Below are 26,061 nucleotides of genomic sequence, written 5' to 3'. Positions count from 1 at the left end.
TGGGTAACCTGCTGTTACCCCTGCCTCTCCACCTCTCCTGTGAAAGTAGTTACATTATGGTAAAAGCAGGACACAGAATCTTAATTGGGTAGGGCATGGTGGTGCATGCCTTTATTCTCACACTCGGGAAGCAGAGGCAGGAGGATCTCTGAATTAAAGGCCAGCCTGGTCTAGGTTCCCAGGACTACACAGTAAACTGCCAGCCTCCAACACCACACACACACACACACACACAAGTCTGACATGGATTTGTTTGTTTCTTTGGCAGAGCTGCCCCTCTCAATTTCAAACCTTCCCTATTTTGTTTTGGTTTTTTTGAGATGGCTTTTCTGTGTCCTGGAACCTCTAGAACAGGCTATTTTCAGCCTTACAGATTTCTACCTCGTGAGTGCTGGGATTTAAGGTATGTGCCACCATTGCACAGCTTCTATTCCCTGTCCCATTTTAACTTGACTGGGATAGATATGTTAAGTGTGTTCTCAAAGGTAGTCTCTTGGGACAATGTGGGATAAGCTCCCAAGTGGGAGACCAGGAATCATCTGAGAACTCTTTTGCACTAGAATAGTGAAACCAGAACTTGAGGCCGGAATTTTGGTATTGGGAGATTGAACCCAGGGGTTTATGCATGGTAGGCACATGGTCTACCACTGAGTCACAACCCTTAGCCCATGTGGCCTTTGGTAATGTAGCGAACCCAAGCATCCAAGAAAGGTGAGAAAGTACAAAAACTTTTTTTTTTTTTTAACTTAGCATACAATGTCAGGAGCTAGATGTGTAGGGGCTGTAGCTGGAGAAGATAACTCAGCTTCTCTCCAGGTCGGCCACCAAGTAGGGCTGTGTTTCCTTCAGGGCACTGAGGAGCAAGTTCTTGCACGTCAGGTCCCAGGCTGGAGCAAAGCTGAAGAGCTTCCTCATCTTGTTTTGATTGGTGGCCTCTGCACGAACAGCCTGGTACTGATCTTCAGTCAGCACTCTGCCGTACAGAGCATCCAACACCCCGTCAATGCATGTGACCCTGGCAATGAGTGCTTGCCTGTGTTGGTCCACAAAATGTGCTGAGGGCGGAAGTGAGAGCAATGTTCAACAGTGCTTCAAAATTTACTAAATGTAGTTTTAAGGGGTGGAGGGTCAAGGAAGGCCACCCACCACAACTCCCTCCCAAAAATGAGTTGGTAGTCGGTAAGCAGGGTTAGGTCTGACTAGCCCTGGCCTTGGCACAATAGACAGGGTGTGGTAGGGTGGGGAGGCCTCACCTGTCCTGTCAGCCCTCTGAGCAGGGGCCCTGGTTGCAGCTGCCACAGCACCAGACTCTATAAAGAAATGTCAGGTGGTTCTTTTTCCTTAAACTATCTGGGGTCGCCACCCTGAGTGCTAAGTTGAAGGAAAGTTAGTTTCTTTTTTCCTTTCTTTCTTTCTCTTTCTTTCTTTCTTTCTTTCTTTCTTTCTTTCTTTCTTTCTTTCTTTCTTTCTTTCTTTCTTTCTTTCTCTCTCTCTCTCTCTCTCTCTCTTTCTTCCTTTCCTTTCTTTTCTTAACTTTCTTTTCTTTCCTTTTTTTTTTTTTTTTTAAGGCAGGAGGAACAGAAACTTAAGAGCCTCTGGTGCAGGAAGTTGAGGTAGACTTCAACAAGGGTTCAGTTACACTTACCTTCTATGGCGACCTTTTGCAGCTCCGTGGCCAGCTCCTGCATGCCCATGTCTGTAAGCACGGTCACTGTGAGCTCTGTGGCATAAGCCTCCACATAGAAGCTGACGAGCTTGTCCGTGAGGTCTATGGCGTCCATTGGCAGCAGGGCCCCCCGTGGGATTCTGCCGTAGCCCTCGCGCAGTGGTACTGACAGCAGCTTCATCTTGAACTTTTTGAGCTCATCCGCTGTCAGGTTTTCAAGAGCGTCCAGGATGGCATCCCGCGCCCGCCCCATGGCTCTGGGGCTTGCAGCCGCGGTTGCCTCTTACTCTGGCTGCAGCGCTCTTGCTGCCCGCTCTCCAAGACCAGGAAGTCAGCAGGCCGGTGGGCGGGCCGGGGACTGCTCCACCCTCTTCCACCTACAGCTCTGTTCTTTCTCCAGCAAGCTAGTTTTGGTTTCCACCCTTAAGACTTTTAGGCGAGGCAGCGGAAGGAGGGAGGAGGAGGAATGAAGGGCAGAGCTAAATTGCTAGTCTCTGGCAGTTTGGCAGATGCTAAGAGGTTCAGTAGCGTTTGCTTATAAACCAGCTGGTGCTGAACAGTAACCTGTTCCTGTTCTGAGTTCATTGGAACATAGAAGCTTAGAATCTTGGAAATCTAGAAACCCAAAATCTTGTTTCCCCAGATCTTAGGATCCTTTCACATAGCGTAGGATTGTAGCAGCTAGAACCCTAAGGCCCCTAAGTTGCAGACTTGAATGGAGAGTAGTTTCAGACACATTTCTTAAACACTTCCATTACTCCATTTTTCAGTCTCATATCTGCTGGAACAAGGGGACTGGGAGTCATGATGGGTTGAGTTGGAAGGGCTACAGTCTCTTGATACCTGACCAAATGCCCCAGTAGTTAAATATCTTGTGGTGTGATGACAACAGCCATTAGATAGGAAAACACTAAAGTGTAGGGAGACCTGAGTGGGCAGCTACCACTCCTGGGGCTGGTTGGGATGACCTTGGAGTCTTCTCTGAATCCAGACTTACTAACCTGCTTTAAACATGGCTGGGAAGGCTCTACTGGTCTGTCCCAGTTTTGATCTATCTAGTCTTGCTGTATACCATACTACCAAGCTCCAGCCACACTGGCCTGTCAGTTTGTCTCAGTTGCCTTTGCACATGTTCTTCCCTAAGCCTTGAAATGTCTTCGCTCTCTGACAAATGCCTGAGTCTTTAGGCCTCAGGTTAAAAGTCACTTCCTTTGAGAGATCAGGCTTAAGAGTCCATCCTCATCAGCCCATCTAGGTCATACTAATTACTGCTTGTTAACATAGCTACTTATTTGTAGTTCTTTAATTTTTTTTTTTTTTTTTTTTTTTTAGGGGGAAGGGGCTGTTCCAGTGCTAGAGTGCCCAGGGCACTCTACTTAATCACCACTTAATGATTTGTTGATTTATTTTAGATAAGGTCTTGGCAGTATACACTAGTGTTAAACTCCTGGCCCCTTTGCTCAGCTTCCTGACTGCTGGGATTGGAATAGCAGGTATATTCTACTACATCTGGTTTAATGTGTCACCCTCAATTAGACAAGATGCCATTATGTAGCCTTGGCTGTCCTGGAACTCTGCAGACCCCCAGGCTGGCCTTGAACTCAAGATCTACCTGCCTCTGCATCTCAAGTGCTTGGGTAAAGGTGTGTGTCATCAGGACTGGCAGGGTTCTACCTCTTAACATGATTAAATTGTGGATTAAGTCTGTAGGGTGACAGGGTGTCTCCAGCCTTGTGGCATGATACCCAAGCAGCAAGTGTGGTGAGACAGCCAATATTCCTTAGCTCATGGCTTATTATGACTCCTGTTGATCCTTCCATATTTGCAGCTCATTATGGCCAAAAGTCTATATCTTCCTAACTTACACAAAGGATCCTGTCCCTCTCCTACTCTGGTAATTCCCCAGACTCCTCAGAATCAAGTACAAGCTCCTTGGCTTGACCTTAGAAAGCCCTTGTTAATATCTCCAGCTCTTTTCTACCTTGCTGGCTTTGGATTACAGAACAGCACTTTTCTCTGCTTGGGTTCTCTGCCATTCTGCTCCACTTGCTGAGCCTGTCTTTTCACACATAAGTCACCTTTTTGTTCTGGAGATCTGGCTCAATGGTTAAGTGCACTGGCTGCTCTTCCAGAGTTCAATTCAGCACCCACAGGGCAGCTCCCAACTAACTCCAGTCCTAGGGGATCCAGCACCATCACACAGACATCCTTGCAGGCAAAAACACCAATGCACTTAAAATATGTCACCTTTTCTTGTAGCCTTGGCTGTAGACCAGGCTGGTCTTGAACTCACAGAGACTCACCTGCCTCTGCCTCTTAAGTGCTGGGATTACAAGTGTGTGTCACCATGCCTAGCTGTAATTTCAGCTCGTTAGGCTGGGTTCCTCTGTAAGAGTCACTTCTATGCTTTTTAAGAGGAAGAGTAGCCTACGTACACAATAAAAGATATGTTCAAGTGGAATGGTCAAGAACACTTTGCAAAGGGTCTCAGAGCTCATCAGTTTAGCTTCTGTCTTTTTTAAAAAACTGGTTGAACCTATGGCCTCATGCAGTTATTTGTTTAATTTCTGTTCTCATCCCACCCTTTCCTACTATTTTTTCCTCTCTGTGGGCAAAATGGATTTTCCTTAGTTTCTCCCCAGGATGTCACTCCATGTCTCTACCATAGTTTTTATAATATGATGTGACTGTTTGCTTTTTCTAAAGTCTGAACTTGAGAGCAGAAATGATCTCTGCACCCTCTGGCAAATATACAGCATTGGGCTTGGCACTGAGCCTTGAGAAGCCTTTATAGAATGGCAAAAGAGTCCTGATCCTAGAGTTATAGAAACGTGTGTGTGTATATTTTTAATTTTGTTTATTACTGTGCACAGGTGCATGTGATTGCGCTTGTATTTTGGTGTGTATTGAGGTCAGAGAATAGTGTTGTTTTTAACAAAATCTCAACCATTTGATTTTACCAATAAAGATTGAGAGCCAGATGTCCCAGAAGGAATCTCCCTCCCATGTCCCCTCAAACAACCTCTTTCAAATATAACATCCCTTTCTTCTACTTCTGTGGGTCTGTCTAGCCATCATCCTGACTTCCTCTTACTTGCTGTGTTTTTTTTTTAATCCTATGTTTAGTCCCTGTCAACTGGTTGCTTGTTCCACTTTTTGACCTATTATTGACTTTATTTTAATCTTGTTTACAATATTCAAACAGAGAGCTCTTGGATTAAAGGTGTTTGCTAGTGCTGATCCATACCACAACTAGAAACAGATTTTTCCAGTAAATAACATAATCTTGGGGTTCATAGTGTGAGCAAATATCCTGTAACAGAATAGCATTCTTTTATGATGGATTCCAGAGACTGAACTCAAGTTTCAGGCTTAGGTGGTAAACCACACTATTTATTTTGGTTTTATGAAATAGGGTCTCAAATATGCTTTATAGTTGAAGATGACCTTGAACTCATTATTCTTCTGCCTTGACCTTCCAAGTACACCATTCCAGCTGTATATTACCATACCACACTCTGTTGTATGGTTTCTGGCTACATAGATTGAGCCTTTGTTTGGATAGGGTGGCCTTTGCTTTAAGTTGAAAGTTGGGGGCTGCAGAAATGCTGTGAAGGAGTGTGTGTGTGTGTGATGTGTGTGATTCTTCTCAGGAACAGTGGGATCCTCACACTCGCTTTTCTGGGGTGAGAGGGGATCAAGTTGGGCCAGAGGACATCTGACCCACAACTCACACATATATTCAGTCTAAGACATAGAGTTACCTGATTGGGATGTTCACCTGACACAGACTTCAGAAAGTGTTAGCACTTTGGTAAGATGCCACAGTGAGGCAAGAAACAGCTGTCACAGAACTGGAAGTATCACCTTGACAGCAGTTTTCAACTGGACTTCAGTAGGGACAAGTGATGCCATACCGGAAGGGGTCTATCAGCCAGTGCTCTGCAGATTGTGAGCCCAGAATGATTTTTGGGAGACCTATTTTATTTGAAAAGATTGTATTATGGTTCTACTGTGTTTGTTTTTTTTTTGAGACAGGGTTTCTCTGTAGCCCTGATTGCTCTGGAATTTGCTCTGTAGACCAGGCTGTTCTCAAACTCTGCCTCCCTGAGTGCTAGGACTAAAGGCATGCACCACCACTGACTGGCAGTCCTACTTTATTTGCAGCCTCTTTGGATTGCTGTCTTATTAGTAGCTTCCATTTTTGAATCTTACTATTTTTTAGGCATTGTCATAAGCACTTAATATGCACAATCTCATTTAATTTTCCTAGCAACCTCAAAAGGTTTTCCTGACAGTGGGGAACACGTTTTCAGAAGTCATGCTGGGAGCAACCCTGCTAGTAAATGGTGAAACATGGGAACCCTATCCATGTGTCACCTATGACTATCTTCCACCGACATTCCCAAGTCCCACTTTTCTGCCCTAAAAATTGCCTATTTCTTGGAGTGATTATGTACAGATGAAGTACATACTAACCAGCGCTCCAAGGAAGTCACTGTCTCGCCCACTGTTCCCAGGGAAGTAGAGGCGACGTCTGGAGACTGCAAGGGTGACTTCTGCTCGGGAGGTAGATATGTGCATTCTAGATTTCTTGGGAATTCAGATGCTCCTTTCTCTTTCTGGAGGTGCTCATAGAGCTGAGCTGTGACCCTGACAGAAAAGAACCTCTAGGTTTCTGCTCAGGCTTACCTTTCTCTCAGAGCCATAGTGGTTGGTGAGGTGAGAGCCTCCTGGGCATATGATCCCCTAACTCGAACTCACAGCGATCTGCCTGCCTCAGTCTCCCTGAGTACTGGGATTAAAGGACTGCACCACCACTGCCAGGCTCAATGCTTTTTTTTTTTTTTTTTTTTTTTTATACAGAGTTTCTCTGTGTAGCTCTGGCTCTGGTGGAGCTAGTTCTGTAGATTAGGCTGACCTCAAACTCAAAGATCTGCCTGCTTCTGCCTTCCAAGTGCTGGGATTAAAGGTGTGTGCCAGTTCTCCTGATGGCATCTCACTTTCTAGGCTAGGCCAGGCTCAAACTTCCTGCCTCAGCTTTCTGAGTTCTAGGGTCACAGGTGTGAGCCATTGCACATGCTCATTCATGAGACTCATCAATTTGGCTGTTGGGGGACTTTCCCCTGAGAGTTCTTCCCTGAGTCCCAGGAACGTTGTAAGAGTTTCAGGAGCAGGAACACTGGTTCCCTTCTCATCCTCCCTCAGACATCTTGCTCTGCCTTGTACTGTAACCTGCTTAAGACAATGTCTATTAGCTGGGCATGGGTGGCGTATGCCTTTTAATCCCGGCACTCAGGGAGGCAGAGGCAGAAGGATTACTGTGAGTTCAAGGCCAGCCTGGTCTACAAAGTGAGTCCAGGACAGCCAAAGCTACACAGAGAAACCCTGTCTTGAAACAAAAGACGTCTCTCTCATGGGTCAAAGCCCAGACCTAGTCCATCTCTGCCACCTTTGGCCCTGGATACCCACTTCTATGGATGAATCCAATCTAGAATCTTTAGCTTCAACTTGACAATGATGGAAATTCTAGATGAGATAAACCTTTTGGATGTTTTTGAACCTAAATGAAACTGCTTGTGGCTTTGGTGACCAGCTCCAAATATACATTTGGACCCACCCTTCCTGTTACAGAAGTCAGGCCAACTCTGATCTGTCCAAAATATCAGCACAATAGGCAGAGATAACAAGTAGGAGAAATAAAACTTACCTGGACTTTCAGTTTCCTGGTAGAGAATACTAGCTTCAAATGAGTAAGATTATGCCCGAAATACCAACATTCATAGACTGAGGCAGAAGGCAAAGAGTCTCCAAAGAGGAGACTGAGAATTTGAAACAGAAACTCTTTACTGATTGAGGTAACGTTTGAGGGAGAAATGAGTAAAGCTAGCTCAAGGCTGACCAAAACCGGTTGAATCTGAGAGGCCAAATGTGAAAGAGTTTCTATGTTGATTCGTTTTGGGAACAGTAGTTGATCATGATAGTGTGCTGTACACTTTATTCTAAGCCAGAGACAAGCATGGAACAAAATTTACATTCTAGCAGAAGACTAAACCAACAAGTTGAATGTATTACATGCTAAATGGTTATAGCTGTTATGCAGAAAGGAAGCAGAGAAGCGAGATTTGGGGGAGATGTGAGGCTGTGGGCTGTGGCTCATCTGTAGTCATAGCTATTAGCCGGAGCCTGGGGCGGGGTGATGAATTCAAAGCCAGCCTTGGTAGCACATACTGATATCTCAAAATAGACAAACCAGTCATGGTCATAATCACAATACTTGCAATGTGGAGACAGAAAGATCCTAAGTTCCAGGCATATTGATATTCTAGCATGTGCAAGGCCCTGGTTTCTATGTAACAGCACAAAAAGGAAAACAAGTTATGTATAACTGTTGCCTTGAGGTTTATAGAACTTGAATTCCCTAAGGAGCATCTATGATCTGAGCGATTACATCAGTTACTGGCTCAGTCTATTGGAAGAAGTGTCAGGGAAATTTTAGGGCTCGTTTTGGTTTCAGTGAAATGCCACATAGACTGGGCTTTTGGTATATACCTGTAATCTCAGCACTAGGAAATTAGAGGCAAAGAGGATCAGGAGTTCAAGGCCAACCTTGGCTGCATAGCAAATGTGAGGCCAGCCTAAAAATATGAGGGCCAGTTTAAAAATAAAGCAGGAAATGCCATGTACTTAGCCAGGTCTGGTGGTATATACTTATAGTCCTAGCACTCAGGGGCTAAGATGGGGATTGACTAGTCCATGCCAGCCTCTGCTGCATGTTGAGAGCTTGGCTCAAAAATGAGAACAAAGCAAAACAATAAGACATACTATCTAGTTGTGAATTAGTTATAGAGGAGCTGTGGAGCTAGCACACTGGCTGCTCTTGCAGAAGGCCCTAGCTCAGTTCTCAACACCCAGCCATCTGTAGCCTCTGTTCTGACTTCTGATGCCTTCGACCTCTGTGGGTACCAGGCATGTGCGTGGTGCAATAAATATATGTAGGCAAGTCGTACATATACAATAAATCTAAAAGTTTAAGGTTGCTGAGCATGCTGGTGCACGCCTGTAATCCCAGCACAGAGGGAGGCAGAGGTGGTTGGATCTCTGTGAGTCTGAGGCCGGCCTGGTGTACCAAGTGAGTCCAGGACAGCCAGGGCTACAGAGAAACCCTGTCTCGGAACAACAACAACCCCCCCCAAAAGTTTAACATTAGTTATACATATCAGATATTTCTGATGAAAGTACGTGATTTGTGGGAAATGAGTTTTTTTCATTTAGCACATAAATTACATATGGACACATATACAAAAATATGAAGGGTAAGAGTTTTTCCTTTGGCTCGAATTTTTATAGTTTTTTATCCTGTTTGGGTCTCCCCCTCCCCAGCCCAGAAATCAGTTCTTTGCACAGGCCTTGGTGGGGGTCATGGGGCTTCACAAGATCCGTTCCTGAATGCTTTGCAGTGGATGACATCTCAGTAATGCAGCTTTACCCAGAGCGTGTGGGAGGCACAGAAGCCTTGGAAGCCTTCAATTCGGAGATGTTTATGATGCCGGACCTTTCTAGCATGTTCTGAATGACAAGTCCTTTGTGCACAAACAGGGGACAATTTATACAGCAGATGGGGAGCATATTGGGGTATTACCTTGCTTTCTTAAAAGATTTTCTTTTCTTAAACTTATATTTTATTTTATGTGCATTTGTGTTTTGCCTATATGCATGTCTATGTGAGGGTTTTGGAGCATCTTGAATGAACTGGAGTTACAGACAGTTGTGAGCTGACATGTGGGTGCTGGGAATTGAACCTGGGAGAACAGCTAATGCTGTTAGCCACTGAGCTATTGCTTCAACCCTCAAAAGATTTTATTTCTGTCTCTCTCTCTCTCTCTCTCTCTCTCTGTGTGTGTGTGTGTGTGTGTGTGTGTGTGTTTTCAGCCTCTGATACTTACTGCTGAATAAGCTCACCCTTTCTTGTTCTTTCTGAGCTCTTGCAGGCTGGTTCAACTCAGCTGTTCTGGCTCAAACTCCTCTCTCCAGGCTGACTGATTCAAACTGGCTTCTCTCTTGGCTTCTGACTGAATTGCTCTGCTTGGCCTCTAGCAATCTGTTCTGATCTTCTGGGTCCTTCTCATTTTCTACCCTCCTTCTGTCTTCACCTGTGTTTAACTTGTTCTCTCCTCAACCTCTCTCTGTAAAAGTCTCCCGTAAAAACTGCCTCTTAATTTCATAAACTGAACTGCCATGAACTCAGCTCCACTGCACTGCCTCTCAACTCACTGACTCAGCCAAATTGCCTGAACAACACTGGCGAGAACTCAGATCTGTGTGCCTCTGTCTTCTGAGTGCTGGGATTGAAGGCATGAACCACCCCATGCCTGGACCTAAGCTTTTCTTTACCTGAAACTTGCTTTCTACCAGGCTGGCCTTGAACTCAGAGATCTGCTTTTCTGTCTCCTGGATTAAAGGCATGTCTATAGGTCTTTGAATGTGATCTCTTGTCAGAGTAGCCATGCTCTGAATTGAACCCCTCTTCCCCCAGTTTGTTTGTTATGTTTTGTTTCTTGGGACAGGGTTTTTCTATGTAGCCCTGGCTGGCCTGGAACTCACTCTGTAGACCAGGCTGGTTTTGAACTCAGAGACCTGCCTGCCTCTGCTCCCCAGGTGCTGGGATTAAAAGTGTGCATCCCCTCCCCACTGGCTCTCTTTTATAAATACACACACACACACACACACACACACACACACACGTACACACACACACACATATATACACACACATATTCACTTTTTTTCCCTCAGGTTCTTATGTAGCCAAGGCTGGCTTTGGGGTCTTGATCCTCTTGCCTAAGCTTCTCAGGCATAAATCACTTCACTTCAGCCTCTTGCTTTAATTATTTTTTAAAAACGGTTTAATATTATTTATTAAATATTTATATTAAATAAACATTAAATATTATTTTTTAAATGGTTTAATATTATCTTTTATTTTGTATGTATGGGTGTTTTGCCTGCATGTGTGTTTATGTGTCACTTGTGTACCTGGTACCCACAGAGGTCAGAAGAGGCTGTCAGGTTGCCTAGAACTGGAGTTATATACCGTTGTGAGTCCCTGTGTGGGTGCTGAGAACAGAACTCAGGTTCTCTGAGGAGTAGACAGTGCTCTTAACTATTGAGCCATCTCTCTAGCTTGGTACTTTAAATTTAAACAACGAGAGAATATTGTATATCTTGTTACTGAAAGCAGCACAATGGCACTGAGCATTTAAAAATAAATCTAGGAGTTTAAGAAGGCATCACTGAGAACTTGACACTGAGAAGAGATCTGAGAAGAGCCAGAAAAGAGCAATGCAATATCTTGGAATGAAAGAACATTCTAGGCAGAGGGGTGGCAAGAGCAAAGTCCTTGAGGAACAAGGGGGAAAAGGGGTGAAGGTACACATGCCAGATCACAGGCTATAAATGGGGCCAGAGAGGATACAAATTGTAGGCCATAAGGAAGACTGATTTTTATTGTGATTGAAATTTATACTGACAATTGAAAGATAAGCATATAAGAAAGCCTGGGTGCTCCCGGGGCAAGCTCCAGCTCTGCGCTTCGGACTCTGGATTCAGTTCATTCATTTAGCTACCTATCATTTATTCTCCAAGGGATTTGGGGAGGGGACCTGTGCTAGAAAACACCCTCACATCAGCCTTGGAAGAAGAAGGCCTTTAGGGTTTGGGGAAGCCCTGCCTACCCACAGGTGGGGTTAGTGCTGTCAGCGTGGCTTGGTAAGCGGTCGGCTTGGGGAAGGAACAGATTAACTAACTGCAGACACAGAGGGAGGAAGCCAGAGAGTGTGGAAGTTCAGGTAGGAAGAAGGGGCAGCCCTTGGCAGTTGTTTCCCCAGTGATTCTAAACCCTAGCCCGGCCTGAGGAGAGGACACAGACAGGCCAGGACAGCTGGCCCGGACCTGAGATGTCTGCCTGTTGACGACTTACTCATGCTTCACTTTTAGAACAGTTTCCAGAAAGTGGTGGGAGGGAATGGGCAGGACAGCTAAATATAGCGCTCGGGCCACTGAACTATCCGGGAGGGTCTGCCTTCTGTTCACTGTGTGTCTGTCACCTGTCGCGTCCACCCACTGCCATCTGGCCCCGAGGCCCTGCCCTTGCATCGAGCCTGCTGCTTGCTTCTTGGTTGTCTGTGGCCACAGCTCTGACCACCCCGCTCTAAGGCCTGTTCCTGACTGATCCTCCTAAGTTCTTCCATCAGACCTGCGTGAGTCCTGTGGGCTTGGAGGTACAGGGGAGGACAGGGCTGGATGTGCTAGAGAGGTCAGTGGGACGACAGCTGGGGAGGGGATTCTAGATAATTCCAGAGGAATGGCGGCCTAGGCCTCGGCCAGAGGCTGAAGCCTGGGCTAAATCGGGAGCAAGAAGAAGGGACTGGAAGCTGGTGTTTAGAAACCGGGGGTTGACAAATGCCCAGTTGGGTCACATTTGTTTTTATCTGGGCTGAGAACGGCAATATACACTCCCTTTGGGACGACAGCAAATCCTCTTTACCTGTTGGCCGTAAACCAGAGTCTACCAGTATGGGATGTGAGGTAGTTAGAGGATGCGGCCACAGACGCAGGGTGGGACTGAGCTGGACTCCTCTTCCCAGGCTCACCATGTCAGCTGCACCCGGCCTTCTGCGCCAGGAGCTGTCCTGCCCGCTGTGCTTGCAGCTGTTCGACGCGCCAGTGACCGCTGAGTGTGGCCACAGTTTCTGCCGGGCCTGCCTGGTCCGCGTGGCAGGGGAGCCTGCCGCCGATGGCACGGTTCCCTGTCCCAGCTGTCAAGCACCCACGCGGCCTCAGGCGCTAAGCACTAACCTGCAGCTGGCGCGTCTGGTGGAGGGGCTGGCGCAAGTGCCGCAAGGCCACTGCGAGGAGCACCTGGATCCCCTGAGCATCTACTGCGAGCAGGACCGCACGCTCGTGTGTGGCGTGTGTGCCTCTCTCGGTTCGCACCGTGGCCACCGTCTTCTGCCTGCCGCCGAGGCCCACGCACGCCTCAAGGTGGGGGACCCGGTTGGGGTGGGACGGGACTGCTGAATAGAGCGGGCTCTGACCTTGGGAAGGTGCTGGGATGATTTGAGCTAAGGGGAGTGGGCGGGGCTAAGCAGCAGGGGAGGGGGTCAAAAGGCGTCTGCCCCAGCAGACTGGAACCCGCCGGCGTGCAGAAAGTCTGGCTTGCTTGGCTGCCGTCCTCCAGCAAGCCTGAGAACGCCGGAGCGGGGTCCGACCCAACTGTGGTGTGCCTAGCATATTGGGACTAGGTGACCATCTGTGGCCCACTCACTCTTGAGTGGACTGGGTGGGCCCGCTAGACTGGCATATTTGCGTGGCAGAGGATCCGGTAAGGCCAGCAGAGGGACAGTTAGAGGCGTGGCTAGGAGTCCCAGAACCTGGCTGTCCGGTTAGTAGTGCGATGGAGTTTTGGCAGAGGCCCACTCATTCCTGAAATTGCTGAACTTGTGCAAGCCTGAAGTTGGCGAGGGAAGTGGGAAGGGCAGGGCACATCTGGCCAAGGCTCACTGTGGGTAGGTAGCACCAAGACACCAGTCCAGGTTGTTATGTAGTCGGAATACAGCGCTTGCACAGTCGTGTTCTCCCGAAGCTGCACCAGGAGAAATATCCAATTATCGTCAAACGGATATACACCAGGTATACATGCTCCTCCTATAAGACATGCATATCACAAATCACATGCATGCAGATACTAGTTAGCCAAGAAAGGTGTTGTTAAGTATTAATTAGGCTGTGGAAAAAACGACAGGTGCAGAGGTGGGGGTGCGAGAAATGGGGTCTGGAGGCAAGGAGCCGTCCTTTTGCCCAGTGAAGCTGCTGCATTGTCTTCTGCTGCCTGACAGGCAACGCTTTTCTCAGCACACTGTCCTTCGGTAGCGCTTCCCAAACTTCCCAAAGCCTTGCCTCCCAACCCTCCTTGCTGCTCAGTCCTGGCTGTAAGTCAGGAGCCCACCCAGCCCAGTTTCCTCTTTGCTGATCCCAGTACTCTAAACCTTGCTTATTTTTACCTGTGAAGAGAGACTAGAGCCTGTGAAATAGAAGTGTATTGGGTTTCTGGAAATGTAAGGGGCAGAAGCGGAGCTCCAGTCTCGAAGATCCACATCAGGTTAGGCCTAAGCCTTAGGGGCTCTGACCAAGGAGACCCCAGAAAAGAGCCCGAAGGAGGAAGAGGACAGGAAGTCTCTGGAGCGCGACGGAGGGTGACTTGATGCCTGGAGCTTTGACATGTTAGAGGGGTTGGGTCGGGAACCCACTTACCAGACTCAAAGTGGTCGGAAGAATTCCTGGTACTGGAGCAGGGGCTCATACTGCCTTTTGAGGCGGTGCTGCTTGCTCCTGCCCACCCGCGTCCTGCAGCATGGCTGTTGTGTCCTCGGAGTAAAAGGCGACCAGCCTGTTGGTGAGGTTGGCATCCTGTGGCAAGTTCCCCTTAACTCCCCAGGATGTATTGAAAACCCTCACGAGCGTCACCAGCTTCAAGCTTGGACTTCTTGAGCCAGTCAGCTGTCAGGCTCCCCAGCACCTTCTGATGGTGCTTGCTTGCTCAGCCCTGCAACCTCTGAACGGCTGACCACAGGCACCCAGAGCAACCAGGCTGGCCTTGCTGGCAGCAGGCGGTGATGCCTTAAGAGAGGACAGCTGAGGAGGAGACTGACCTGGCATCTAGCCAGGAGTCCTTGGTTCAGCCCCGTGAACAAACAAACACCACCTTGGGTCTTCAGTTTCCCCAGGGGAGCAGGAGGTGCAACTGTTCCCATTCTGCGCAGGGGGAACTGATGGGAGTGATGGTGGTAGAAGGCAGAGGTGACTATGGTAGGAACCTGTAGAGGCTCTTCTATGCTTGTGCTTCAGAAAAGGGGTTCGTTGATCCACAGTGAGCATGCACATTAGACTCTCTGTCCTCAGAGCCCATAGGTGTGGACAGGGGCTGACTAGGGCACCAGGCTGACTGTGACTGAATTTTAAAGTAAGGAGTGAAACATGGGAAGGGAAGATTACATTCCTCTTCCTCCCCTTCTTCCTCCCTCTTTCCCATCTTCTTCTTCCCCTCCTTCCCTTCTTCCTTTCCCCTTTCCACCCTCCTCCTCTTCATCCCCCTCTTCCATCTTCATCCTTATTCCTCTTCCTCCCCCTCCCTGTCTTCCTCCTTTCTCTTCTTCCTTCTCTCCCTCTTCCTTCCATCCCTTCTTCCTCCCCCTCTTCCATCTTCCTCTTTTCCCCTCCTCCTCTTCTTCTTTCTCCCCCTTACTTTTCTTCCTTTTTTTTTTTTTTTTCTTTTCTTTACAGCTTCTACTCTGAGACAGGGTATTATTATGCAGCTCAGGCTGGCCTCAAATTTGTAATCCTCCTGCCTCCTGAGTGCTGGGGTTACAGACATGCACTCTCACACCCAGCTTCATTTCTTTTTTTCTTTTTCTTTTCTTTCTTCCTTTTTTTTTTTTCTTCTATACATCCTTCACTCACTTCTGGAAGCCAGTGTGTGCCACATGCTCTACTTTCTAGTCTGGTGGTGATCTTGTGCTTGTGATCTTTGCAAGAACCTGTACTGGGGTTAGCTGCTTGGAGGTGAGGCTGGGGAGTTAAGAAAATAGACCATGGCAGGCAAAAGGTACTAGGATAAAGTATGGTCAGGCCCAGAGGCATGCAAATGGACTGGGGACTAAGCTGAGGGCTGGAGAAGGCGCTGACATTGAGGGGAAGTACAGATGGCAGGAGGGTGGCACCCTGTCATCTTTTTTATCTTGTCCCTTAGACACAGCTTCCGCAACAGAAGATACAGCTGCAGGAGGCATGCATGCGCAAGGAGAAGAGTGTAGCGGTGCTGGAGCATCAGCTGGTGGAAGTGAAGGTGAGGGGTCTAGATGGCAGAGCCCTGGGACCAGAGGTCCAGGCTGAGGATCCCCAGGCAAGAATCTTCTCATTCCCATTTCAGGAGACAGTGCGTTATTTCCGGGAAGCTGTTGGGGAACAGCTGGGGAAGATGCGGGTGTTCCTGGATGCTCTGGAAAGTTCTTTGGACCATGAAGCAGAAAGGGTTCAGGGTGAGGCTGGGGTTGCTTTGCAGCGGGAGCTGTCAAGCCTGAACTCTTACCTGGAGCAGCTGCGGAAGATGGAGACGGTGCTGGAGGAGGTGGCTGACAAGCCACAGACAGAGTTCCTTATGGTGAGTACCAAAGGACCTCCCCTCCCTGCCTTCTGGCCATGGCTCAGGCTCCAGAGACCTCATTCCAGACCCCACATGGGAGCCGTGAAGTCCATAGCAGTGAAGGGGTGAGGTAGGGCTTCACATCAGGGTCGGATCTCCGAACCGTTGTTCAGATTAGACAGTGCGTAAGTGTCTAAGTGGCACCATTCATGTCATAAATGTTACAGGCTGGTGGGTCTATTAGGACAGCCTTCTAACAGGTGAATATGTGTCTCTGGGATAAGGAAGGGCACCTTTTCTGTTCACGTGCTAGTTAAAATCCAAGGGTGGCTTTGCGTCCCGGGTTACTTTGGCTTTTTTGATCTTTCTGACCCCACACTTACTATCCTTGGTGTCTGCTTCATGGCTAGAGTGCCCCGGAGTCTTTCCTCTCTGCTTTAGCTCCACTCTCATTTTCTCTTTCTCCAGAAATACTGCCTGGTGACCAGCAGGTGAGAAGCTGGCTGTTTTTGTTGAACTTGCTTGCCCTAGCCTTCGAGGGATACCCTCTGCTCACAATGTGCTTTTCACCTCATTCAGCTGACAACCATTTCTGTGCTGTGTGTGACAGCCAACGTCCTTATCCCGGGACCTTATATACTGGTGCCATTGTGGCACAGGCATGGGACAGGTCAAGGGTATGGGAGGGAATGGGAGAGCCAAAGGAGGCAATGGACAGGAGCTGGGGAAATAACACTGCAAGTGTAGGCCATCCTCAAGCTCACAATGTAGGCAGGCCTGGAACTAATGATCTTCCTGTCTTAGCCTTTCAGATGCTAGGATTATTGGCATGCACCACTGTGCCTGGCTCAACCATTCAAAGGGTACATTTGTATCCAATTTTATTGCATGGCTTCTCGCTGTACAACTGTCATCCTCATCCATTTCCAGAGCTTTTCCATATTCCCAAATGAGTGTAAGGCAAGGGTGTGATGTGGGGAAGTCCTGAGAGGCCCTCTCCAACACCCTGTGTTCTCTAGTCCCTGGATTACTTCTTCCTGCCCCACCCCCAACATCACCTCTCCACTTCCAGGCTGCAGAAGATCCTGTCAGAGTCACCACCATCTGCCAGGCTGGATATCCAGCTGCCTGTCATCTCGGATGATTTCAAATTCCAGGTGTGGAGGAAGATGTTCCGGGCTCTGATGCCAGGTACTGAAAGGGGTGGTTCTTGGTTTGTATACGTGTGAGGCTGGTGGGAGGCCCAAGACACAGGGAAAGGCCTCCCAGCCCATCTCAGAAAGCCATGGAAAAAGATACTCCTTGCTCCTGGGGTACTTCTCCCTCCAGCTGTGGTCAGAGAAGGACCTTTGAGGGCCTGGGGTTTACGGTGTGTGAACGGCCCAGAAAGCACCCAGCTGACCCCAGGAGTGTTGCTGAGGCCCGGTCTGGGCCACTGACTGTGATCCTTGGACAGTTCTTGTCCCTGTCTGACCATAGAGATAATGGTTCCTGCTGGCTGCAGGCTGAACTTCTGCACAGTTTCCGGCACCCTAGGGACAAAACTGCACGTGACACTGCCTCAGGGAGCCAAAGGCTCAGCTTCCTCTCCTAGGAGCTAACATTTCTGGGTGCCCACAGGACACACACACAGAGCTGTTCAGCCTTTACGGTCCAGGTGAGGTGGGAATGAAAAGAACTCTAGTTTATTCAAGAGGAAACTTTCAAGGCCCAGAGACTACTACATAGAGACAGACAGAACCGGGGTTTCCTGGCTCCTGCTCTGGACCTTGGGCTTTTTGTGGGCCTCAGAACACATCACTCATTTGGTATCCCTGAGTCCTGCCCACCTCCTGCTCTCTTTGGAGAGGGTGAGAGGAGTCTAAGGTCCCTAGGTCGGCTGAGAGCAGGAAGGCTCTACGGAGCCAGCCTGACCACTGTCTGCTTCCGCAGCGTTGGAGGAACTGACTTTCGACACCAGCTCTGCGCACCCGAGCCTGCTGGTGTCCCCTTGCGGTCGCCGGGTGGAGTGCTCGGAGCAGAAGGCGCCGCCAGCGGGGGAAGACGCCCGCCAGTTCGACAAGGCTGTAGCGGTGGTGGCGCAGCAGCTGCTGTCGCAGGGCGAGCACTACTGGGAGGTGGAGGTGGCCGACAAGCCGCGCTGGGCCCTGGGCGTGATGGCTGCGGACGCGCCCCGGCGCGGACGGCTGCACGCGGTGCCGTCGCAGGGCCTGTGGCTGCTCGGCTTGCGCGACGGCAAGATCCTGGAGGCGCACGTGGAGGCCAAGGAGCCGCGGGCGCTGCGCACCCACGAGAAGCCGCCGGCCCGCATCGGCCTCTACCTAAGCTTCGCCGACGGCGTCCTGGCTTTCTACGACGCGAGCGACGCCGACGCGCTGGCGCCGCTCTTCTCCTTCCGCGAGCGCCTGCCTGGGCCGGTGTACCCCTTCTTCGACGTGTGCTGGCACGACAAGGGCAAGAACGCTCAGCCGCTGCTGCTGGTGGGGCCCGACGGCGAGCGGGCCTGAGCTCCCCCCACCCCCGCGGGGAGGAGGCCTGGTCCCGAAGGCGGTGGGATTGCTCGGGTCACCTTCCTTAGGCCCGCGTGGGTCGGGCACAGGCGGGTTTCTAGGGCTGAAGAGCAGGCTGAGGGGTGGGCAGGGAGGGGGTGTTTGTCTCACAGAGTTCAGGGAAGTCCACAGGTTGGGCTGCAGGGGACGGGAGAGTGAGGGATAGGGCGATAAGGTCTGGGAAGAAGGGGCCGAGGTTTAGGGAGGCTAAGGATTTAGCGGAAGATCTTGGGAAGTCTGTGGACAATAGTCCCTCCAATCCCCTCCCGGGCTCCCTCCTCAAACCTGACAGGTTTTCCGCTTAGTGCTTACGTCTAACAGCCTTTTCAGAGCCCCCAACCAATCCCGAGAGAGTGCTGGTGCCTGACTGTCATCCCAGCACTCAGGAGGCTGAGGCAGGAGGATGGCAAGTTGAAGGCCGGCAGGACGCGCTCACAAACAGATGTGCCGCGACTCTGTGAGACGTCGCTGTGCTGCTGATGCAGCGGGTCTGGGGAAGGCCAAAGAGGGTCTCTTGAAGCTGGAGAGATGGCTCGGTGGTTAAGAACGCTTGCTGCTCCTGCAGAGCGTCGAGGCTCAGTTCCCAGCACCCGCCCTGTGGCTCACGACACTCCAGTCACAAGGAATCTGACGGCCTCTTCTGGCCTCTGTGGGCACCTGTGGTGCACAGACGTAAGCGCAGGCAGCACACTCATACGTGTTAGAAAAGAAAATAAAAAAGCTTCCCTCTCTATCATTCCTGCCTCTGTCTTTCGAGACAAGATCTTGCTGTGTAGCTCAAGATGACCTAGAAGTCACCTAGCCGGCTTCCAATTCTTTGTATTTTTATTATTAGTTACATTTTATTAACTCTGTATCCTAGCTGTATCCTGCTCCCTCATTCCCTCCCAAGGCTTCCAATTCTTGACTTTCTCCCTCAGTCTCACGCGTGTTGGAGTCATAGGTGTAAGCCAGCACGCTCAGCAAAGATGGTTGCTCCTAATCAGTTTCCGAGTGACCCTGAAGCTGCTGCGGCCTGAGAGCAGACCCTGACCGCGGACTGTGAGCACGGAGAGACGCCTTAAGTCTAAATACGTTTCCTGGTTCAACTGACTAAATCTGTCTGACACAGAGGGGTCCAGGAAGGAAGACGAACTCTCAGTCCTTCCTACCCCCTTACCTCTAGACTATGCTATGGTTTAGACATGGAGGAAATCCTCTGTTTCTCACCAAGAGGAAGAGCTTGACACTGTCTTCCTGTGGGCCCTGGTACTGGTAGCAAATAGAAGGTTTGCTCTGGGTCTTCCAGCTGGCTCCTTCCTGCCTTCCTGTTGGTTCATACTTTCTTAGATTTTTCTTTTCTTTTAAGACAGGGCTTCTCTGTGTAGCCCTGGCTGTCCTGGAAGCTGCTCTGTAGCCCAGGCTGGCCTTGAACTCAGATCTGCCTGTCTTTGCCTTCCGAGTTCTGGGATTAAAGGTGTACGTTACAACAGCCTGGCTGCCTGCTTTCTTGGAATATATATATATATATATATTGTATATATATATATATATAGTTTAAAAATATATAGTATATGTTTCTATATGTATATGTTGAATATCTTCTTTGATTCTTTTTCACTTTGGGTATTGAGGCAGGGTCACTCATTGACCTCAGAGCTAGAGCTTGCCAAGTTGTCTCGTCTAGTTGGCCAGTTTACTTCCGGATCCCAGTCTCTCCTTCTGGTTGTTGAATTATAGTGGGTTTCTATGGCCACTTAGCATTTCTGTGAATTCTGCAGATTTGAACGTGTTCCTCATGTTTGCCTGGCACCCACTTTGACCTCTGAGCCTCTCCTCTCAGCCCCTCTTGTATTATTATTATTATTATTAATACCATACAACCTGCTGTTTTGCATACGTCTGCTTTAAGGTTGCGGTCCTCCAGGTCCAGAGAGCCTTTCTGAGCTTGGCACTATCTGGAGGACTCCCTCTCCCAGCAAGGCCTCCCACTCCCTGCCTGACGGCATCTGGAGAGCGTCTTTAGGGACAGAGAGCTCTAATTTTCCTATGAGCAGCAGGGGAAAGTGCTAGCAGGGAACTGTGCCAAAGGTGAATACCAGGGTGAGGCCTGGTGGTGGTGGGACATGCCTTTACTGCCAGCACTCCGGAGGCAGAGGCAGAACCCTACTTGTGACACTTGTCTTCTGTCCCACCCTGGCCCCAGACTGTACTTCCTGCTGCGGGAAGTACACTCACTAGCTGGTCTCTTTGCCAAGGCAGTCAGCATATCCTACTGCCTCAGTCCTGCTGCTTTCTTCAGGACTCCCTTGGTCCAGGGCGTCCCATGTATTCTTTCCTATCTAAAGGACACACTGCCTTATCCCTTGTCTGGATATCTCAGTGGCTCCTCACCTCTATCCCACCTTTCAGAATGCTCCAGTTTGGAAGCCAATACAAGTTGTCTGATTCATGAAGCTCTCTAAATCCTGGGGGCAAGCAACAGGCTCTCCTTAGGCTTCATCTAGACTCTCTGGCTTCCGCACTCCAGAAAAGAGACCTCTGGTCTCCGTAGGGGTGTTTTGGGAATCCACTAGAGAAGACTGCTCGGGCATGCATTTAAGCCAATAGAGTCTTTATTAGCCAGCCGGTGACTACACTGGGTGTTCAGGATCCCAGTGTAGCCCTGAGCCTTTCTCAGGGTGAGCTTCTAAGCACAAAACCGTGGCCTGGGTTGACATATTTTAGTTAACAAGAACGGTTAGCGAGAACTACTGAAGCAAAAAAGCGTGATTAGTACATTTAGAGACTTTCCCAGACCTGTAGACTTTGATGGATTAGTCCTTTGTTTTAGTTTTGGCTGGTGGTGCTGTCTACATGCTGAGTTTTATAATCTGAATGGCACTTCCATCATGGAGTCAGTTGTGCTAAGGTCTGGGCCTACTGTTACAGGAGAGTTCACTTGTCTTGAGGTTGGGGAGTCTGTTGTAATGGCAGGAGGACAAATGACATGAGTGAGGACACTGGGAAGTGACACTTGCCCTGCCCTTGTCAGCAGGAAATCCTGAAGGCTGTGTCTACAGGCTTTTTTAGGATGCTGAACTGTTGTGAAACACTGTTCTCTGGGCTAAGCCATTGCCCTTTTGAACTGTGTTTCCTGGGAAGGAGGCCTGTATAAGAGAGGGCCTATTTTCTCCATCATGGAGTGAGGAGGGCCTTTCCCCAGGCTTTTATGCACAGTTTATGGGTGGCTAGAAGGAAGGACTCTCCCCCTGCCCCCAAGGATATGTAGATATTAATGGTGGGTCACACAGAGAGATTTTGAGAAATCACATTTTGTCCTTTGCTTTGGGACTACCTTTTTCTTTTTGGTGCTTGGGGGTAGAGCCCAAAAGCATCATGTGAGCAGGAAGGTTCCCCAAATCTTCTTCAACTATCAAACTATTAGGCTCAAACACTTTTTTTTTTTAAACATGATGGGAAATACATAGACGGTGCATTGTTTTAAGTTTTATTACCTTATGCTAGAGAGCAGCTCCAGCACACAGGGCGAACCAAGGTGGCAGCATCGGTGATGGCCAGCTGATGGCTGGTTCCTCTCTATATTTTAACTCCTAGTCTTTCAGGCAGGTAGCCTTGCTATTCTCTATATACACTTTAACCCTTAAGCTTCCAGGCTGGTAGTCTTGCTACTTGGGGCTTTCTCTATATATACAGTTTAACTCTAGATACAGTTTAACTCTAGATACAGCTTATTTCCCAGGGGCCCTTGGTAATGAGAGCCTCTAAAGGAAAAGACAGCAAAGGGTCTTAATCGATTAAGCCAGGTGCTCCTTTAACTCAGAGTACAAGCGGCCGCAGCCCTGACAGTTTCTTGCTCCAAATACAAGGGCTGTAAAAAGAAAAACCTTGGTTCCTTTTAACTTAATGGCTCAGCAATAAGCAGCAGCTTGCTGAAAGGTAGAGTCCTAATTAAGAAGGCCACTAAAACACTCTGGACTGCTTATTATTTAGTAAACTTAGGAACTTAGAAACATGCACAAACATTACATATTTGGCAGACAAAGCAGGCAGATATTTACAAACCTCACACACACATGCACACATACAACCAACAGACAAAACAAGGGAGTTCCAGAAGACACCATTCATCCACATATATATAGACATACAGATATAAATGGTCATATAGACAATATATACAATTAGATAGACACATTTTTGGATGAAGCAGGTGGCCTCAGCAACTGAGGCCAATTTTGTCTTGGGTTTTTATACTATCTAATACAAAGGTTCTCTATGTATGGGAAAATTACATTACTGAAAAACAGATATAACTGTTACATAAAAGGGGGTTACAGTAGGACTATTGATCCTAATATCTAACTAGATGCTTTGTTTATTATGAGTTTAAAGCGGTGGCTTTACCATATGCTCATTGTGAGTTCAAAGCAGAAGTTTTATCTCATTCCAAATGTACATTATGTGTTCAAAGCAAGTTTTCTATGTCAAGGTTTTTCTAAGAAACAAGTGTCTGCTTGTCTTGTATGGCTAACCATTTATTCTTTGTTTCTATATTCATATGGTCTTGCTTACTGTGGTGCACACCTGGGCCTTTTCCTTGGATTAAACCTAGAATGAGTGTAAATCGAGTGCTTGACATATGGAGGTTCATGGAGCTCCCAGAAGTTTTAGTTATACTGCAGGAGGGTTTTTAAATTACTTGAATCAAGTCAGAAACTCTTTAAAATCATCATCAGGGGTTATGAAATCATCAGTTCGCTTAAACAGCACTATGAAAAAAAAAACAGCACTATGAAGGCACATCTTCAAAATAATCTGCAGGAAATCTGCCCAACAGAGTGAAGCAGTAAGCAGTGAGGGTTCTCTGCCATGCCAGATATGTGCGACAAGCATGGAAATGCAGTATAGCAACAATAAGCAGCCTTGAGGCCAAATGCTTGGGGCCTCGCCTGTACCAGGGGTACAACCATTTTTCAGCCATGCAAAAACGAGTGCGCTGCCTTCAGGAAGCTCACTTGTTCGCTCCTGCCAATCCAGCATGCAATCGCTCCCAGCAACTTTAATGTTTTTAGATTATAATATAATTACAACCTTTCCCCTTTCTCTTTCCTCCCTGAAAACCCTTCATATACCTCTCCTTGCTTTTTCAAATTCGTGACCTGTTTTTCATTAGCCATTGTTACATGCATATATGTATATACGCATATACTAAAGATGCTCACACCACCTGCTCACTCTGTTTTTTAGTACTCACATGTATAAGGTGTTATCCATTTGTTGTGGTGCTGGGGACGAAACCCAGAGCCTTGCTCATGCAAAGCAAATTCTCTCCATTGAGCACTACCCCAAACCCAAGCAGCAAGCAGGCATTTTCTCATCTCATCTCATCTCATCTCATCTCATCTCATCTCATCTTATCTTTCCCTCTCTCTTTCTTTCTCTCTCTCTCTCTCTCTCTCTTTTTTGAGACAGGGTTTCTCTGTGTAGCCCTGGCTGTCCTGGAACTCTCTCTGTAGACCAGGCTATTCTCAAACTCCGAGGTGCACCTGTCTCTGCCTCTGGAATGCTGGGATTAAAGGTGTACACCACCACCCAGGTATTTTTCATTTTTAATGAATATATAATAAATGTATGTATCAATGGGATACATCGTAGTATTTCTGTGTGGATTTAACACATTAAAGATTCTTCACATGGGGGCTCTAAAATGTAGTCAGTTTGAATTCGTTAGTAATAAATGAATTTCAGTCATGGGCAGTGGCACATGACTTTAATCCCAGCTCTTGGGAGGCAGAGGCAGGCGGATCTCTGAGTTTGAGGCCAGCCTGGTCTTCAAAGTGAGTCCAGGATACCAAGGCCATGCATAGAAATCCTGTCTTGAAAAACCAACCAACCAACCAACCAACCAACCAACCAACCAACCAAAAACCCAGCCCAACCCAACCCAACCCAACCCAACCCAACCCAACCCAAAAAAAACCTCTGAGCCACCACTAATGTGTTGGTGTCACAGAAAGAAATCAAAGCACTTTCCCTTGGTGTCTCTTAACTAAGAGTGAGCCCAGATTTGATCCCCTGTCTGTTGTATGAGTCTGAATCTGTGCCTGACTAAAGGCTGTCCTGTGAATCTGTCCCTGTATTTGTGTCTGTGTGTCTGTGTATCTGACCCTCACAAAGGGTCTGCATCTTAAGGGGAGGACATATTACAGACAGCTTTAACATTCTTATAAGGAATTAAGTCACAGACTCCACCTGACCCCAAATGACCAGATGACAAACATCATTGTTTAACAAGCAATATTCATAAGTGTTGTGTGTGATAATACTCATAAATATTGTATTTAACACTTACGGTGGATTTTCATCTTATAAGATTGCTTCCAACCTCTATTTTTGTGTTTTCAGTAAATGATACACACGCACAGTTCTGGGTCAGGAGCATGGAAGAGGACAAAATTTAAGATGGTAGTGATGTGTTAGCTTAGGCTGTAAAAGCTGATTACACAGGAACCCGAGGCCAATAAGGCTGGTTGTTTCTTTTTCTGTAACTTTTTCATTGATTCTTTATCAATTTCACATCATGCATCTTAATCCCACTCATCTCCCCATCTCTTCGTACCTGCCCTCCACCCTTGCAATCTCTTCCCTAAAAGAAAAAAAAATCTCATGGTGGAAACTGTAGTATATGACAGTGTGTCCCACAGTATACCCTTTGTCCACACTTTCTTGCCAATGCTCATTGCCATGAGTCGTCGGTCGGTTCGAGGCCTTTGGCTCTTGCTACACTATCCATACTGGATCGCCACTGGGACTCCTCTCAGACACCCTCTTGTGCCTGGTTGGGGGTGGGGGTTGCACACTGAGGGTGTGAAAGCCCCAGAGATGGCCCAGCCCCTTGCCTGCTGCAGCACTCAGGAGAGTGGGCCCTGTACCTCTCTTGCTCAGCACAATAGAGCTGGTGCTGCTAGCATGGGTGATCTGGTCCCAAGGGCATGAGAGTGGGAGAGCTGGTTCTGTCCCATGTTGGCTCTGCCATTAGGTGAGCTAGCTGGGGCAGTGCTGGAGAGCTCACCCTGATGGTGTGAGTGCAGGAGAGCTGGCAGGCTGACCACGCTCACCTACCACCCAGAAGCCCCTGAGCTGGAACTGATCTGAACACTCCCTTTCTGAGGACTAAGTTTCATGGTGTCAGAAAGCACCATGCAAGCTTCCAAAGCAGGGAGGTGGCCAACATTATTACCCAGCTGCAACGCCTATGAACTACAGTGACGACCAGCATGGCAAGACAACACTAAGGGTGCAGGAGTGGCCTACATACTTCGAGGGTAACCAACAACTCTCTAGTTGGATTGAAGATCCACTCACCCAAAGGGAGACTGTGCCTCATCTTGAAAAACTAGCCTACTACTCAATGCTAGTGAAGTCATGGTTCTTGGAGGAGAACCTGCAGCTGCCACTTTACCAAACCAGGATAATCCCCAACAACAATCTAAACATTTGTCCTTATACTCACAGAGAGCGTAGTCCTCAACCCTCACCAAGGAAACTTTTCTTTGCAACACATGGAGACCACTACAGAAAACCACAGCCAATCAAAATGCAGAGTTATGGAGCCCAGTCCAACAGATACATCTACAAAACAAGTGCCACACCTAAGGCTCTGG

At 48.2% G+C, this 26,061-nt stretch overlaps 2 protein-coding genes across 4 annotated transcripts; one reads left to right on the top strand and one right to left on the bottom strand.

The window, feature by feature from the left end:
• Positions 1 to 715: 715 nt before the first annotated feature.
• On the bottom strand, positions 716 to 2,010 carry Pycard (PYD and CARD domain containing). 2 transcript variants are annotated; one of them, XM_021662025.2, is made up of 3 exons: positions 1,646 to 2,010; positions 1,254 to 1,310; positions 716 to 1,055 (listed from the first exon to the last, which is right to left on the bottom strand). In XM_021662025.2, the coding sequence occupies exons 1-3, from the start codon at positions 1,917 to 1,919 to the stop codon at positions 802 to 804; spliced, it is 585 nt and encodes a 194-aa protein (XP_021517700.1). In that variant the 5' UTR covers positions 1,920 to 2,010; the 3' UTR covers positions 716 to 801. The 2 variants fall into 2 exon arrangements, with proteins under 2 accessions (XP_021517700.1, XP_021517701.1); XM_021662026.2 differs by lacking the exon at positions 1,254 to 1,310 and having other exon boundaries at positions 1,646 to 2,009.
• An 8,668-nt stretch (positions 2,011 to 10,678) lies between these two features.
• Trim72 (tripartite motif containing 72) lies at positions 10,679 to 19,886 on the top strand. Of its 2 annotated transcripts, XM_060366791.1 has the most exons (7): positions 10,679 to 11,925; positions 12,313 to 12,709; positions 15,474 to 15,569; positions 15,654 to 15,884; positions 16,335 to 16,357; positions 16,939 to 17,057; positions 17,799 to 19,886. In XM_060366791.1, exons 2-7 carry the CDS (start codon positions 12,320 to 12,322, stop codon positions 18,371 to 18,373), a joined length of 1,434 nt encoding a protein of 477 aa, XP_060222774.1. In that variant the 5' UTR covers positions 10,679 to 11,925; positions 12,313 to 12,319; the 3' UTR covers positions 18,374 to 19,886. The 2 variants fall into 2 exon arrangements, with proteins under 2 accessions (XP_060222774.1, XP_021517684.1); XM_021662009.2 differs by having other exon boundaries at positions 10,679 to 12,709.
• The last annotated feature ends 6,175 nt before the right edge of the window (positions 19,887 to 26,061 follow it).

Source organism: Meriones unguiculatus, chromosome 14 (assembly GCF_030254825.1).
Source record: "Meriones unguiculatus strain TT.TT164.6M chromosome 14, Bangor_MerUng_6.1, whole genome shotgun sequence".
In the NCBI taxonomy this organism is placed as follows: Eukaryota; Metazoa; Chordata; class Mammalia; order Rodentia; family Muridae; genus Meriones; species Meriones unguiculatus.
Note: the sequence above shows the minus strand (reverse complement) of the source record. Positions and strands in the feature narration are given on the sequence as shown.